Here is a 17,601-nt window from a genome sequence, read left to right as displayed (position 1 = left end):
CCTTCAATTAAGTGTGCTAGAATGGTTTACATGTGGTAGGAAATGAGTACCAGTAAAAATAATTCTTGTAGCAATACTCACAAGTATGCAAAGATCTATATGATTATTTCTATGCATGTCTCATTTCTACAGGATTGAAATATCTGTTTAGATAGAATAGAAGATGGAAGATGATTTGAGATACCTGAAAATGCCTGTACTCTGTTTCAAAATTTATTGAGCGATAAAAGAATGGATGCTCAAAGTATGCTTCTATGTAGAGTTTTCTTCTCACATAGAGTTTCCAAAAGAGAATGGAAGAAGTAAATAATACAGCTGTGGCTGAATTCATCCTTTCTGGATTAACTGAGAACCCAAAGCTCCAGTTGCCCCTCTTCTTCATCTTCCTAGGAGTCTATTTGGTTACAGTTGTGGGAAACATGGGCATGATCATTTTGATTTTGTTCAGTTCTCAACTGCACACACCCATGTATTATTTACTCAGCAGTCTGTCCTTTATTGACTGCTGTCAGTCCACTGTCATTACTCCCAAAATGTTGATAAACTTTGTGACAGAAAAGAATGTCATCCCCTACTCAGAATGCATAGCTCAATTTTACTTCTTCTGTGCTTTTGTTGTTGCAGAATGTCACATGTTGGCTGCAATGGCATATGACCGCTATGTGGCTATCGCTAATCCTTTGCTTTACAATGTAACCATGTCCTATCAAGTCTGTTTGTGGATGATAGCTGGGATATATGGTATGGGTAAGTGCTACTGCTCACACTGTCTTTCTTCTGAGAGTGATTTTCTGTAAGACTACTATAATTAACCATTTCTTCTGTGATCTTTTCCCATTACTGGAGCTCTCTTGCTCTAGTATTTTTATCAATGAAGTACTTGCAGTGTCCTTCAGTGCATTTCACATTATAGCACCAGTTGTGACCATCCTCAGCTCTTACATCTTCATCATTGTCAACGTTCTCCGCATTCAATCCACTGGGGGAAGATCCAAGGCCTTCAGTACCTGCAGCTCCCACATCATGGCTGTTGCGATCTTCTTTGGTTCTACAGCTTTCATGTACCTTCAGCCATCCTCAGTCAGCTCCCTGGGGCAAGGGAAATTGTCTTCTGTGTTTTATACCATTGTTGTGCCCATGCTGAATCCCGTGATCTACAGCCTGAGAAATAAAGATGTCAAAGTTTCCTTTAAAAAGTTACTAAAAAAGGTGTTTCCTCTGAACAAAGACTAATTTTCTTTAGAAATATAATGCAGTGTTTAGAATTTGGAGGAGGGAATTCTGTAAGCAGCAGTTGATAACACTATACGTGAAGTTATTGCTAATAAAAGATTATTTGGAAGAAATGTACCAAAGGTAGAAGTGTTTTCTCACTTTCATAGCCATGGAGAACTGCTACTCTTTGACCTAACCAGAGAAACTTCCCAGATAGCAATTATATCATCGACTGAACAATTCTCAAAGCTCTTTGTGTGTGTGTTTTTTTCATATTTATATATATGAACCGAACTCTGTTTCAGCCAGCCTCACATACATTTAGTTGGGAATAAATGAATGTATTCAGTATCCTTTTTTTGTCTTACTGTTTTGGCTGTCTTGGTAAATTCACAAATGATTTAAAAAGTAATTTTCTGAGTTGTATAGATAAGTAATTGAAGCCAGTCAATGATGTCACTCACCTTTAATCCCCAAACTCAGGAGGCCGAGCCAGGAAGATCTCTATGAGTTCAAGGCCAGCCTTGTCTATAAGAGCTAGTTCCAGGACAGACTCCAAAACTACAGAGAAACCTGTTTTAAAAAATATAAAGAAAGGAATTTTAAAAATTAAGTAGCTGCAAAATTCAATGTGTATTTTTGAAATTCAGATATTTGGAAAGTATGTGTATATAAGCAAAGGACACTTTCTGTCATATTTTTCTGCACAAGGTATTTACCTTATCCTATACTAGAGTGGCAATGATAAACTGGAACAGATGACTATATACTTTTATGATTATACTGTTGTTGACCCCTCAGTTCTCTATATGCCTCAACACCTACACAGCCTTGGTTTAGGTCTCAAGATGTGAAGAGTTATCTGTGCAATGAAAGGAAGTAATATCTTATCATCAAATGAGTTTCTAACAAGTGGCCACCCTAAAATAGCACAAGCTGTCTTATTTATGCTTTGTAAACATGCATGTATTTCTACACTAACAAATGTATTTTCCCACCCTCCAACGTTACTCTTCAGCATAAACAAATATGTCAACTATGTTTTCCCCAACCTTTACATCAAGACATCTTCTAAAACAAAAACAATGCTTACCATGTTGTCAGCCTGGCCAAATATCGAACAAGGTACATTCTGCTTTTACAAAACTGGAAGGTGATAAACATATAGACACATTTTAATGAACAAAAGTATCCTTCAGAACTTACCAAAGCATATTACAGAAATAGGGATGATAAGCCATTAGTTTCTTCACTTTAAGCCTGAATTTCTTCAACTGACCATTAATTTCATTGAGCCATACTGTCAGCAGCAAAATCCATAAATAACTGCTTAAAAGAAATCACACACACAATCATTACTAAATCATGCAACACATTCTATAAATTGTATATTTGTCAAATGTGTTGAGTTTCAACTAAGGAAAAATAAGAAACCTAATGTTAATAATGTAATCAATAAATAAATTTATCCAACTGCTATAATTTTCAGAGTGTAGAGAAGCATCCAAACTACTACATTTAAAAAATATTATCAATGTTTAAAAGATATATCATTATGTCCATTACAAGAATAACATACTTTGACATCTATGCTATTGTTTGCATGTATCATTCTATATAAATTTTGAGTAGTATTTTATTCTGTACTAAACAGTGTAATAAAATATTTGGACTGTTCCTTACTTAAGCTTTAATAACAAATGACTAAAGACACCAGAAGTTTTTTTTTTTTTTTTTTTTTTTTTTCAATTCTTTATACTGACAAATCGTTCCTTTAATTCTGGAAAAAAAAACCTGAAAGACACAAAACTGGAGTGCATAGAAGGTGTGTGTCTACAATTACAATATGCTCTCAAGCTAGTTTTTGCAAAGTTTCAGGTTTTACAATTTACCCCAATAAGAAGTCCTGTGTGATGTGTCTACCTACTTCTAATCCTCATTTCAACATCACCCAAACCTTTATAATCATATGAAAGTGTCTTATTTTAATTCATTGGTGTTTAATCATGATGTGCATATGCTCATATACACATTTACTCTTCACATAGTGACTTTGTATGTATCTTATTTTATAAGTTTTATTTTTAAGTTAATGTATTTATTTTATTTTTAAAAAATTCTCTGTGCTCCGTCTCCCAGACTGCTGCCACAGTGGATATGGAAGCAGGGAAATATATATCTTAATTAAGGGAGCCACTTGAGGATTAGGAAGAGTCTGGACTCTAGAGTGGTTCCCAGGTGTTCAGGGAGATGTCCCCAGCTTGTTCCTTGAGCAGCTGAGAAGAAGGTGCCTGAACTAGCCCTATACTATAGCCACTCTGATGAATATCTTGCATACCACTATAGAACCTTCATCTGGCGATGGATGGAGATAGAGACAGAGACCCACATTGGAACACTGGACTGAGCCCCCAAAGTCCAAATGCGGAGCAGAAGGAGAGACAACTTGAGCAAGGAAGTCAGGGCCATGAGGGGTGCGCCCACCCACTGTGACGGTGGGGCAGATCTAATGGGAACTCACCAAGGCCAGCTGGACTGGGATGGATGGAGCATGTGATCAAACCGGACTCTCTGAACGTGGCTTTCATGGAGAGGTGACTGAGAAGCAAAGGATAATGGTACTGGGTTTTGATTCCACTCCATGTACTGGCTTTGTGGGAACCTAGTCTGTTTGGATGCTCACCTTCCTAGACCTGGATGAAAGGGAAGGACCTTGGACTTCCCACAGGGCAGGGAACCCTGACTGCTCTTTGGACTGGAGGGGGAGGGGAAGGGGGAATGGGGGTAGAGGGAGGGAAATGGGAGGAGGTGAGGAGGTGAAAATTTGTAGTAATAATAATAATAATAATAATAAATTAAAAAAATAAAAATTTGTCAACAGGGTTTCTTAGGCAAATATTTACGTTTTTTATAAAGCCTTTGCATATTATTTAATCACTGTTGGTTTATTTTCACCTCATTTTTATTCCTTTAATCTTTAAAATATTTTTATTAATTCTGAAACTTGTAACATTCTTCACTAACATTCACCAAATTTTCTCAACCCTCTCAAGGTTCATATCTTTCTTTTCCATGCAGTTTCACATCCTTCCCTTGTTATTGGTTTACCATCATGGACAATGTTTTCAGTTCAAACATTCTTGTATATGCTGCCTCCATCTATAGCATGATCAACTTGTATGTCAATTCTCTTTTAGAAAAAAAATAAATGATACGACACTTTTCAGCCATAAAAGATTACCAAAAGCTTCTTAGCTGGGGTAAACTTTGTGCTGAAATGTCCTCTCATTGCTGAGAGTTGGTTTGGATTTTGCTTACATAGATCTTGTCCAGCCATCACAATTACTGTGTGTCCTATGGTCAACTACTCTCATGTGCATAGACACACTGTTCTTTCAGTCAGCCACTGCTATGGATCTTACACTTTTCTACATGCTTCGTTAGTAATTCTTTAGCCTTTTAAGAGGGCTGTTTTACAAATGTAGGTAACATGCAAATTAAGTTTTATCTATTTCATGTTTTTTTACAAATTCATATGTTCACACACACACACACACACACACACACGCATGCGTGTACTCTGATAGCGATCACTCATCCATCTTATCTCCAGTGTTAGCCTATTACACTCCCTTCTCTCTACAAGTCTCTTTCCCACAGTATGACTACTTTTTTTCTAACCCATTTATTTAAAAAAGGTTTTAGGTTTTTTTTTTTCAAAAAAGTATTTCTTTGTGTTTCTGTGACTGTCCCAAAACTAACTCTGTAGATGTGACTGAGATCTGTCTGCTTCTTACTCCCATGTACTTTGATTAAAGTATGTGTCACCAACACCAACTCAAAGAATTCTACTGTAGGAAGTCTTACAGCCAGTGGTTTCCTACCCCCTGGGGCATGGCCTCTTATAATATATATGCTGATGTAGAGCTTGAGTCTGGCCTCTTTTCCGGCCTCTCTGTTCTGGTTGCAGATTTCGGTTTCTGATCTCTTTTCAAGCAGAGGATTTTAATTTGTGAGTCTACCCCGAAATAAATAACCATCTATTTCTCAATTCAGAGCTAGTGTGGGATTTTTTAAGCACCCTTCCAAAGAATTCCTTTAGTAGTTCATGATCTGAATGAAGAACACGGCAGCAGGAAACCATTGCACCCGTGGTGGAGATCTATTTGGCTGGACTCTCAGAGAAGCCAGAACTCCTGATGCCCCTCTTCCTCCTCTTCACTGGAATCTATGTGATCACTGTAGCAGGGAATCTGGGCATGATCACACTGATTGTGTTCGGTTCCCACCTGCACAACCCCATGTACTATTTCCTCAGAAGTCTATTCTTCATTGATTTCTGTCAGTCCACTCTTGTAAACCCTAAAATGCTGGTGAGCTTTGTGACAGAGAAAAACCTCATCTCCTACCCTGAATGCATGACTCATCTCTATTTCTTCATCATTTTTGGCATTGTCGAGTGTTACACATTAGCTGCAATGGCATATGACCACTATGTTGCTATCTACTACCCATCGCATTTTCGTGTAACCATGTCCTATCAGATTTATAGTTCCTTGATCTCAGGAGCGCATATATATATATATATATATATATATATATATATATATATATATATATATCTGTGTGTGTGTATATATATAATTTAGTCTGTTCTGTACATCAGTTTACATAGGCTTCATGACTAGAATTTGGTTCTGCAAATTAGATGTGATCAATCACTATTTCTGGGATCTTTTTCCTGTCTTGAAGCTTGCATGCTCTAATACCTATATCGATGAATTGTTGATTCTATTTTTTGGTACATTGAACATCTTTCTCCCAAAACTGATCATTATTGTTATTTATTATGTCTTCATTATTGCCAGAATCCTCTGAATTTGCTTGAGAGAAGGCAGGTCCAAAGCCTTCAGTACCTGCAGCTTCCACATCTCTGCTCTTGCTGTCTTCTATGATTCTGCTGAGTTCATTTAATTACAGCCATCATCAGTGAGCTCCATGGACCAAGGGAAAGTGTCATTATTTTACACTATTGTCATTCCCCTGCTGAACCCACTGATCTACAGCCAGAGGAATAAGGTGGTCAGTGTTTCCTTGAAGAAAATACTTCAAAGAAAAAAATCATGTTTCAGATGTAATATGAAGATTATTTATTAAAGCAAAATTACAAAGAAATAAATGGTTTGAAATGATACTGTTTACTTTTTTGTACCTGTTATTATTACTCATTTGCTACAAAAGTTTGATCATTTTTACTACTAGAATTTTCAAAATCAAATTTCAACACACATATTATCAGAATTTCACAGTATCAACAATGAAAAAATTATTAAACATTCCATGGACCTATATGCCCATAATAATGGATATTCTATCATGTTACATACATTTATTCTTCATAGTTGATTAATATTACTTTTAAAATAATACATTTCATTCTTAATTACAATAATGGTACTTCTCATTATTATTATTATTCTACATTCCAAAAAAAATATATCCTTCCTTTCCTCTCTATCTTCTTCCCCACTTCCCTTCTGTTCCCCCATCTATTCCTGTTCCATTTCCTCAGGGATATTTCATTTGTATTTTAATAACTAAACCTTGCCTGAAGATCAGAACATGAAACAACTATATTATACCATACATACCCATACATACCATACACTGTGTAGGCAGTGATAGCACACACATTTAATTCCAGCAGTCACACTAGTTAGCCATAGAGGGCAGATGTTAGTGTTGCAAACCTTTAATCTTAGGAGTAGGATTGGGTGGGATGAGAACCTCTTTCAGTCTGAAAATGTCATAGAGGTAAGAGCTCTCTAGTGGCTGGATGCTTTGCTTTACTAATATTCAGGTTCAACCCTCAATATCTGTCTCATAGTTTTTATTATTTGTGCTTCGTTTGGCACCTGTTACTTAGGGTATATATTCATAAAAAATCCATTTGCCTGTGGCTTTTTGGCCAAGACATAAGCTGGAATTTCACATGGGATCCTGCTGAAACTGCATGTAGCAACCGAGCCCCACCAGCTAGGATTTCTTTTATTTTCTTCCCCAAGCCTCTGAAAAGGTTGGGGTTTTACTGTTGTAATCTCTCCAAAACAAATTCTAGTTGCCACCCAATTCCAAAAGCACCTGGGCTCCAAATGCCATAGATTCATCCAACCTAGAATGAATGTTTCGGCATTTAGTTAGCCTCACTCCACATGAGCTTTTACCAAACAATTCCCTGTGTGTATTTTACACAGCTGGTTCTGTCATTCTTCACTATGGATTGTGAGCTCTCCCTGACCATCCTTCTTGAGTTGCTGCCAAACGGCATAGCTGCCATGAAATATTGTCAGTCTTAATGACTATTAAACATTAGGAGACATTTCCCATCTATGGCATACTTTTTGGATAGGTCCTGATGACCTGATTAATTTAAAGAAAACTTGAGTAGGTGACAAGGAATTAATAGTACTAGGAAATTATCAGTTGAACCTGAGGAAAAAATGGTTTTTATTGAAGAGAAATTACAGAAGGCATAGATGGATCATGTAGATCTGAATCTTCACTGTATTCTGTCACATTATCCTTCAATATTGCCTTAGAGGAATTTTAATGCAGATGGAAAATGTTATCTTATAATGGATCTTTTTAACACATACGACAAGTGAAGCACTAAAAATTAATGTGAAAATGGTCTCTGAGTTTATTCTAAAAGAAAAATTAAAACTTTGTTAATTATAAGAAATACACCCAGTAGAAATTGTAATACCTTTAATAATGATGAAATTAACAAGTTATGGGAAGAAAATAAACCCTGACAAAGAACTTGCAGTATTTTTTTTTTGGAAGAGAGTAACAAAACGTTCCCCAAAGGAAGAGAATTCAACTTATAAAGAGAACTAACTGGATCCACTCTCACATTGTACTGGACATGCCAATAACAGGAGTCCATACATATAAACCAGGAAAGGCAGATTACAATTCAGAAAATTTGAGTAAAGTGGTTCAAAGTCCTTATGATTCTTTCCAAAATCAGAACTGTATGCTTTTCTCAAAGTAATAAGGGATTTAAAAAATCTCAGCATAGTTACTAATTTGCAATATTCGGAAAGAGAGGTTTTGCATATTTAAATCACTGATTTCTTTTTCTCACTTTTATTTATGACAGAATTCCCCCATCTCATTGTTTTTTACCGCTGAGTAGTATTCTAGCATGTATATATTCCACAGTTTCTTCATCCATTCTTCCACTGAAGGGCATCTAGGTTGTTTCCAGGATCTGGCTATTACAAATAATGCTGCTATGAACATAGATGAGCATATGCTTTTGTTGTATGATTGGGCATCTCTTGGGTAGATTCCCAATAGTGGAATTGCTGGGTCCTGGGGTAGGTTGATCCCGAATTTCCTGAGAAACCGCCACACTGCTTTCCAAAGTGGTTGCACAAGTGTGCATTCCCACCAGCAATGGATGAGTGTACCCCTTACCCCACAACCTCTCCAGCAAAGGTTATTATTGGTGTTTTGGATTTTAGCCAATCTGACAGGAGTAAGATGATATCTCAAAGTTGTTTTGATTTGCATTTCCCTGATAGCTAGGGAGGTTGAGCATGACCTTAAGTGTCTTTTGGCCATTCGAACTTCTTCTGTTGAGAATTCTCTGTTCAGTTCAGCGCCCCATTTTTTAATTGGGTTAATTGGCATTTTACCGTCTAGTCTCTTGAGTTCCTTACATATTTTAGAGATCAGACCTTTGTCAGTTGCAGGGTTGGTGAAGATCTTTTCCCAGTCAGTAGGCTGCCTTTGTGTCTTAGTGACAATGTCCTTTGCTTTACAGAAGCTGCTCAACTTCAGGAGGTCCCATTTATTCAATGTTGCCCTTAAAGTCTGTGCAGCTGGGGTTATGCGTAGGAAACGGTTTCCTGTGCCCATTTGTTGTAGAGTAATTTTGCAGGCAAATGGATGGAAATAGAAAACACTATTCTGAGTGAGGTAACCCAGACCCAAAAAGATGAACATGGGATGTACTCACTCATAATCGGTTTCTAGCCATAATTAAAGGACATCGAGCCTATAAATTTGGGATCCTTGAGAAGATAATAAGAAGGTGAACTCCCAAAAAAAGATATAGTAATCCTCCTGGATATTGGAAGTAGACACGATCGCCAGGCAAAATTGGGAACTTGAGGGTTGGGCAAGACTGGGCCAAGGGAAGATGGGGAGAGAAAAGTGTGAAGGGGAGAACGGGGGGAGCTCGGAGGAATGGGGTGCTTGGGATATAGGAAGGGTGGATATGGGAGCAGGGAAGCATATATCTTAATTTAGGGAGCTACCTGAGGGTTGTCAAGAGACTTGACCCTAGAGGGGTTCCCCGGTTTCCAGGGAGACGCCCCCAGTTAGTTCCTTGGGCAGCTGAGGAGAGGGAGCCTGAAAAGGCCAGTTCCTATAACCATACTGATGAATTTCTTGCATATCACCATAGAACCTCCACCTGACGATAGATGAAGAAAATGACAGAGCCCCACATTGGAGCACCGGACTGAGCTCCCAAGGTCCTGATGAGGAGCAGAAGGAGAGAGAACATGAGAAAGAAAGTCAGGACTGTGAGGGAACCTCCAGCTGGCGACAGATGGGGAAGGTGACTGAGCCCCACATTGGAGCACTGGACTGAGCTCCCAAGGTCCTGATGAGGAGCAGAAGGAGCGAGAACATGAGAGAGAAAGTCAGGAACGAGAGGGGTGCGTTCACTCATGGAGACGGTGGGACAGAACTAATGGGAGATCACCAACTCCAGTTGGAATGGGACTGATGGATCATGCGACCAAACCCGTCTCTCTGAATGTGGCCAACAGCGGGGGCTGACTGAGAAGCAAAGGACAATGGCTCTGGGCTCTGATTCTTCTGCATGGACGGGCTCTGTGGGAGCCTTCTCAGCTTGGTCGATCACCTTCATGGACCTGGGGGGAGTTGGGAGGTCCTTGGTCTTAGCATAGAGTGGGGAACCCTGATGGCTCCTTGGCCTTGAGAGGGAGGGAGGGGAGGTATGGGTGGAGGGGAGGGGAGGGAAGGGGGAGAAGGAAGGGAGGGAAGGGGGAGGAGGAGGGGATGGAGGGGGGAGGAGGAGGGAAGGAGATGGAAATTTTTAAATATAAAAAAAATAAACCATGAGAAAAAAGAAAAAGAAAAAAAAATAAGAGAACTCCCCCATCTCTTCTGGTCAAAAATTCTTGAAGACAATTCCATCAGCTTTAGCCAATCGGAAAACAGAATCATCTGACTCGCCCATCCTGCGAACGGCCCAGCAGATAGCGTAGGTTTTAAACTGGCCATTAAACTGACCTGTGTCCCTGTCAATCTCAGCCACGTTCATCTGGATGGACGCGTGGTCCTTGGCACCAATGATGCAGTTGCCTGCAGAGCATTTCCGCGGCACGAACAGGTCCACGAACTCGCCGGGGTCATTCTTTATGTCGAGGTCCTGCCTGCTCGCTAGGCCGAGGGAGCACAGAAAGATAAATCACTGAATTTATTTCATATAGTACAGAATTGACTTTTTATTTATTCAGTTACAAGATAAAATCAGGAACAGAAATAATTCCATATATATAACACACATCTGATCCCATAGGCATCTGTCAGGTCCTCTAGCACAAAGTAATGTAGAAACCAGTTATTGATTTCAAATGTGCTGGAGACCACAGAATTTAATTTTTTAAAAATCAAGTCATTAGCAAAGTTTTTAAAAAACAGTTTTTCATCACTTGACAATAAGCCAAGAAATTTTAATGAAATGTCCTGCTTCTTCTTTATGAAACCAAACACTACTACCTACGGGAAGTAATCCAAAGAATACTCAAAGGAATGAAATATGGCTTATAGTTGTGTTCCATTTCGTGGAATTTAGAAAAGTATAATATTTCTGCCATACCATTGGTACCAATTCAGGTTCAATGGGAAGCTACTTTGAGTTTGGAGAAGGCTGATTCAGTAATCACACATTTGCTTGAAGCCATAGCCATCATGGGTACACCTATTCAAATAAAGAAAGACAATGCCTCAGCATTTGTCTCTAAGAAAATGAAATCGTTTTTGTTTATTGTAATATAAAGCATATTGCAGATATACCACACAATCCTACAGGGCAAACAGTTACAGAAAGATCATATTAAACTCTAAAGGATATGTTAAATAAACAGAAAGGAATAGATTGCCCAGTGCTTCATTAACACTTACTTTTGTAATGCTAAATGGAAAGGAACAATAGCTGTGGAGTGGGATTGGATAGTAGGAAAAAAACCTACATAATTAAATCAGTTGATATACTTTAAAGATGTACTGACCTCATAATTGAAACCAGCACGTGTGTAAAGTTTGCTAAGATGTTTTGTTTTTGTTTCCACAAAAGAAGAAAAGTTATGGACACCATCAAAATTGATAAAGATTCAATTTGAACAAGAGACGTCTCATAATTAGAAGAGATAATAGTTCACTATAATCCTTGGTCATGAACAATGGCTATTTAATCTAAATTAACTGATAAAACTAAAAAAAATGCTTTTCACTTGATCAGATATAATTTGCTAAAAGAGAATCCCCAAAACTAGATTTGGGAAACGGTTTTGTTTCTGTCTTTTCAGGAGAATAAATATATCTAGCTAAGGAATCTAAATAGCACTGAAGAAATGAGATTTCTGAAGTAAAAGGACAAATCATCAGACAGAAAAAAATGTCTCAAATATAAGAGTGAATTGGATATTTGGTATATCACATTTCCAACACAATAAAATTTCATAAATATTCCAACTATTTGTTTCTGCTATTCTCTACAAACATATATATAGCAAATAGTAGTTTTGTATTCCAAGTACATTGAAAATTAAAACTGCATTTGGAGTTGTAGCATGGCTCTCTTCTTCTCTAAACCCAAGTATGTTTATGAAAGTGAAATCCAAAATCTTTCTCATGACAGAAGAGCCACTTGATATGACATAGAAGGAAAACACAAATTTAAAGACTATTATAGAGCTACTAATCTCATAATCCTTTGGTTTTATATTGACTCTTAAGCAGTTTTATTAAATGTATATATTTTTTAAAATATACATATATGTATTAAACTTTTTGTCATGATATTATGGTCATATAGAGTACAAAATCTAGCAAAAAGTTTCATCTATGTTCCTGTATATGATTTTAGGATTGCTTCTTTATCATTTTTCTGCAGTGGACCATGACCATACCTAAGAGTGATTTTTATAGTCTTCGAAAGGGGATGGGGCTCCACAATGACTGTTTCATCAGGACTATGATAACACCACTAAGCTGAAAAACACCACCTAAAGATCAACTTTGGACTATAAACTGCTCAGAATAATTTCAAGGTGGCTAGCTGAGATGGTTCAGCCTAACAGACTATTTTAGCCAGGACTTGAGAAAAGCACTGCACTTTCCCATAACAAAGATACTAAACAAACAATTATGTGGTTTCCTTTCCCAGGACTTGACAATTAGGGCAAATTTTTCTTTTCAGGATCCCATAAATGTGCCCTTGTCCCTGGACAGCAGAAAGTATATTTAAGAATATGATCCCCACAATCTCATGAGGCTGGCTGGGTGGTTTTGTTCCTTCATGGGTTATGGATATTTGTCTGTGTTTAGAGGGTTTGGTTACCACTTGATATTGGTTACAGAAAGGAGCAAAGATGAACAAAAGAGATTAGAATCAGAGTTCTGTTTTGAAAAGGAAAAAGGAAGGATACAGATATTATTACTCATTAAAATATTTCATGTATTTTGATTTTACATTGGCATGGAAATTAAATTATCTTTAAAACTATTCAATTTGAACAACTTTCAAGTTGATCACATTTACAGTTTAAGATTTGGGTTTCCTTAGATTTATTTTTATTGGCTAATTATTTTTTTATAATAAAACTAACTTTAGACAACTAATAATTTCTTTAATATTTTTTTTCAGAAACATTAACCTAAAATTTTTTGGGTTGTCTACAAGTTTTCTTCAGATTAAATTTGCTGGATTAGTAACATAAATTTTATATTAAAATTTTGTATGCATTTTATAAATCAAATCCTATTCATTTAGGAACGTGCTTTTCTATATACAGTGGTTACAATGCTTAGCTATTAACAGTACATAATCTAAAGAGTATGCTTTTCCTCAGTATATTTCATGCCATAATAATTCACAAATGATGACTTCTTTAATATTTGGTACATGGCTAGTAACAGCCACACTTGTGAATTACTTGCTGTCTGATTAAGTTATCATAGCTACTTGGTTTTTGTTTTGCTGTTTTTGTGTTTTTTATTGTTTTTATTGATCTACACACTTTTTTTGCTCCCATTCCTTCCTCCTTTCACTCCCATGATGCCCATGCTCCCAATTTACTCAGAAGATCTTGTCTTTTTCTACTTGCTATATTGATTAGATCCCCCCCCCCTCTAGTGTCTTCTTTGTTGTGAAGGTTCTCTAGGATTATGAATTGGAGGCTGGTTTTTCTTTTCTTATGTCTAAAGGTCAGTTATGAGTGAATAAATATTATATTTGTCTTTCTGAGTCTGGGTTACCTCACTCAATCTGATATTTTCCAGATCCATCCAACTGTCTGCAAACTTCAAGGTGTTATTATTTTTTTCTGTTTTCTAATACTCCATTGTGTAAATGTAACTCATTTTCCTTATCCATTCTTAGGTCAAGGGGCATTTAGATTGCTTCCAGGTTCTAGATGTTTCTAGATATTACAAATAATGCTGCTCTGAACATAGTAGAGCACATTTCTTTCTGGTATGATTGAATATCATTTAAATATATACAAAAACTGATATTGCTGGGTCTTGAGGAAGGTTGTTTCTTTTTTTTAGATGAGTCTCATGTTTTTATTTGTCTTTCTTTCTTTCTTTCTTTCTTCCTTTCTTCCTTTCTTCCTTTCTTTCTTCCATTCAAAAGTTTACACTTCTTCCCCTCCTCCCATTCCCTACCTGCTTCCCCATTCACCCTCCTCCCTCCCCCTCTCTCCTTAAGAGGGGACATGGAACCCTGTCCTGTGGGAAGTCCAAGGCCCTCCACACTACATCCAGGCCTAGGAAGCTTTGCATCCAAATAGACTAGGGTCCCAAAAAGCCAGTACATGCAGTAGAAACAAGTCCCAGTGCCTTTATCAATGGCTTCTCAGTCAACCCCCCTTGTCAGCCACATTCAGAGAATCCGGTTTGATTGCATCCTCATTCAGTCCCTGTCCAGCTGGATTTGTTGAGCTCCCATTAAAACAGGCACACTGTCTCAGTAGGTGGACCAACCCCTCATGGTCCAGACTTCCTTGTTCATAATGTAGCTCCTTCTGGTCTTCAACTGGACCTTGGGAGCTCATTCTGTTGCTCTGATTCTGAGAAATCACCTTACTGATTTCCAAAGCAGCTATGCCCTTTTTTTCACTCCCATCAGCAATGGAAGAGTGTTCCCTTTACCCCACATCCTCTCCAGCATAAGTTATCATCAGTGTTTTTGGTCTTGTCTGTTCTTACAGGTGTCAAATGGAATCTCAGAGTTGTATTGATTTGCACTTCTCTGATGCCTAAGGATATTGAACATTTCCTTAAGTGTCTTTCAGCAATTTTAGATTCATATGTTGAGAGTTCTCTATTTAGGTCTGTATACAATCTTTTTATTGTATTATATGTTCTTTTAATGACCAGTTTCTTGAGTTCTTTATATAATTTGGAGATCAGCCCTCTTCCTTATGTGGGGTAGTGAGGATCTTTTCCCATTCTGTATTCTGCAATTTTGTCTTGTTGACTATATCCTTTGCTTTAAAGAAGCATCTCAGTTTCAGGAGGTTCCATTTATTAATGGTTTCTCTCAGTGTCTGTGCTACTGAGGTTATATTTAGGAAGTGGTCTCCTATGACAATGTGTACAAGTGTATGTCCCATTTTTTCTTTATGAGTTTCAGTGTGGTTGGTTTTATGTTGAGGTCTTTGATTCATTTGGACATGAGATTTGTGCATGGTGTTAGATATGGATCTATTTTCATTATCCTACATGTTTATATCCAGTAATGGCAATATCATTTGTGTAATATGCTCTTTTTCCATTTTATATTTTTTGCTTCTTTTTCAAAAATCAGATATTTGTAGGCATGTGGATTTCTCTATTTTCTATTCAGTGTATGATTTTTATTCACAGAATTTTTGATCTTCCATCATAAGGTTTGTCCCGGACTTCTGATAAAGAGAAGAGAGTTAAACAAATGCTCACAACTCTAGAGGTTGTCTCTTGGGGGCTCCAAAATTATACTAGGTTTCAAATTTATCACAGCATACAGTTAAATCTTGCTGTCTCGACATATTTTAAGCATCTCTGTGGATCTGATCTTAAGGCAATTATTCTTCCAATATGGAAATAACACAGTCAACTATAATAATATCATTATTAATTTGTGTTAATAAAATAAATAAAAGTTAAAATGTAAACTAAGAGCCCAACACTTCTTAAAGACAGAATATTCAGAATGCTGGAAGATAGTCACTATACATCCAAATAACTAGCAGTAAATCTCAATTGTTTCAACTATTATTCATGTAATATTTTGATCTTACTAAACTGTTACTAAATTTCCAATATCTAAGAAAAGTTACAGAATTCCTAAATATGCACAACAGTACATTTGTTCCTGGAATAATGAGGCTATTCATGTCTGTTTGCTACAATTGTTTTCTGTGTAAATTAGCGCCAAATTATATTGAGTTTCTTTAAAACATTAATCTGTTGAGTAGTATTAAATTGTATAAAGTATTAACTATATTTTACAGGCTGCCTATTAATTTGAATACATTTAATGAATAATTTAAATGCTTATAGAAGAAAAATAATTGACAAATTAGGAAACCCATCATAGAAGTTACTTAGGTTATTCTTTTTTTTTTTTTTTTTTTTTTGGTTTTTCGAGACAGAGTTTCTCTGTGGCTTTGGAGCCTGTCCTGGAACTAGCTATTGTAGACCAGGCTGGCCTCGAACTCACAGAGATCCGTCTGCCTCTGCCTCCCGAGTGCTGGGATTAAAGGCGTGCGCCACCACCGCCCGGCCACTTAGGTTATTCTTGCAAACAATTTTAAGAGTCTAAGAATTTGGATTGCCCTGGTTTCTATCTATTGAGTCATAAAATAGCTCATTTACTTCTTTAGTACTAATGGTGACCCAATCCCCTTAATTCTATTTTTCTATTATTCATTCTATTATTCTCCTTGAATTCCTTAAATTGGGAGCAAATAAGGTTATTTTTATTTTGTAGAAACTATTAATAATATTCATGCAATCTACCAAGCTTTGAAAAGATTTATTTTTAAAAATATCATTAAACATATAATTAACAATATATAACTAATAAGGAAAGACATTGTTTCTCTAAAACCAGGTTTCTCAGTTTGTGTTCTGTCTGTTGTATCAGCTTGAGACTCCTAAGAACTAAATAAAATCTCACACCCATGCACATTCTGAATCTGAGTAAACCTTTTAACACTTTATTTAGTGATCTTCATACTCAAAATATTTAATAGAATGTGAAAGTTTTGAAACGATGAAACAATTTGAAAAATAACTAGGCAGATGGGTAATTAGTATTTTTGATTACTGAATATTCTTGTGAACCTGCTTCTAGAATAATTAGAGTCCTTGGGGAATGACAATTTGCTGACATACAGTACTGAAGAGGATAAACTCACCCAGAACTTCAAAACTGCACTAGTGACTATGCCTATAAAGTTGAATATGCAGAGGTATAAACTTAGTGAGTCCTAGAAGATGCTGACAAGAGAGAGATGCAGGCTCACAGTTATTGTTTTTGTTGAGGCCTTGGTCTGGTCTTCTCAATACTAATTGCTGAAGCTTAGGAGCATAGTTCTCTCAATTCTACGATTAGTGTCATTTACAAGTGGCAAAAAACCCTTGATATTATAGCAGAAATAAGGTAAGTGTGTTTTATTCATGCACTCACACATGACATTTAAGACTTTGAAGTCTGGAAAAATCACTGCCTTAAGTCAGGCAGAATCTAATTCTTAACTTATTGCTGAAATTATCATAAAAATCTTGGAATTTGGCAGACTTGTACTACTGAGGATGAAGGTAAATAAGTCCAACTTGTCCTTTGGCTAAAATGCAACTCAGAGTCCATGAAGCAAGTGTGTTCTTCAGAAATTACAACATACTGAGCATGCTTTAGGAAGGACGAATCTAATACATGTTATGTAGAATCATTCTATGTGAACTATAGCTTTAGAATGTATATAAAATAAAATATGTATTTACCAGTTAACAGAAAAAATAGTGGCTGGTGGTACTCTGACAAGTAGAATGAAGAGCAATCTAAAATTT

At 36.8% G+C, this 17,601-nt stretch overlaps 1 protein-coding gene and 2 pseudogenes across 1 annotated transcript; 2 read left to right on the top strand and 1 right to left on the bottom strand.

The window, feature by feature from the left end:
• The first annotated feature begins 290 nt into the window (after positions 1 to 290).
• Positions 291 to 1,233, top strand: LOC119809902 (annotated as a pseudogene).
• A 4,099-nt stretch (positions 1,234 to 5,332) lies between these two features.
• Positions 5,333 to 6,372, top strand: LOC119809339 (annotated as a pseudogene).
• Positions 6,373 to 10,429: 4,057 nt separating this feature from the next.
• Positions 10,430 to 13,608, bottom strand: LOC119809338 (40S ribosomal protein S21-like). Its single transcript, XM_042054710.1, has 2 exons — positions 13,563 to 13,608; positions 10,430 to 10,701 (listed from the first exon to the last, which is right to left on the bottom strand). The coding sequence occupies exons 1-2, from the start codon at positions 13,606 to 13,608 to the stop codon at positions 10,430 to 10,432; spliced, it is 318 nt and encodes a 105-aa protein (XP_041910644.1).
• Between the last annotated feature and the right edge of the window lie 3,993 nt (positions 13,609 to 17,601).

The sequence above is a fragment of the Arvicola amphibius genome, chromosome 3 (assembly GCF_903992535.2).
Source record: "Arvicola amphibius chromosome 3, mArvAmp1.2, whole genome shotgun sequence".
Classification (NCBI taxonomy): domain Eukaryota; kingdom Metazoa; phylum Chordata; class Mammalia; order Rodentia; family Cricetidae; genus Arvicola; species Arvicola amphibius.
Note: the sequence above shows the minus strand (reverse complement) of the source record. Positions and strands in the feature narration are given on the sequence as shown.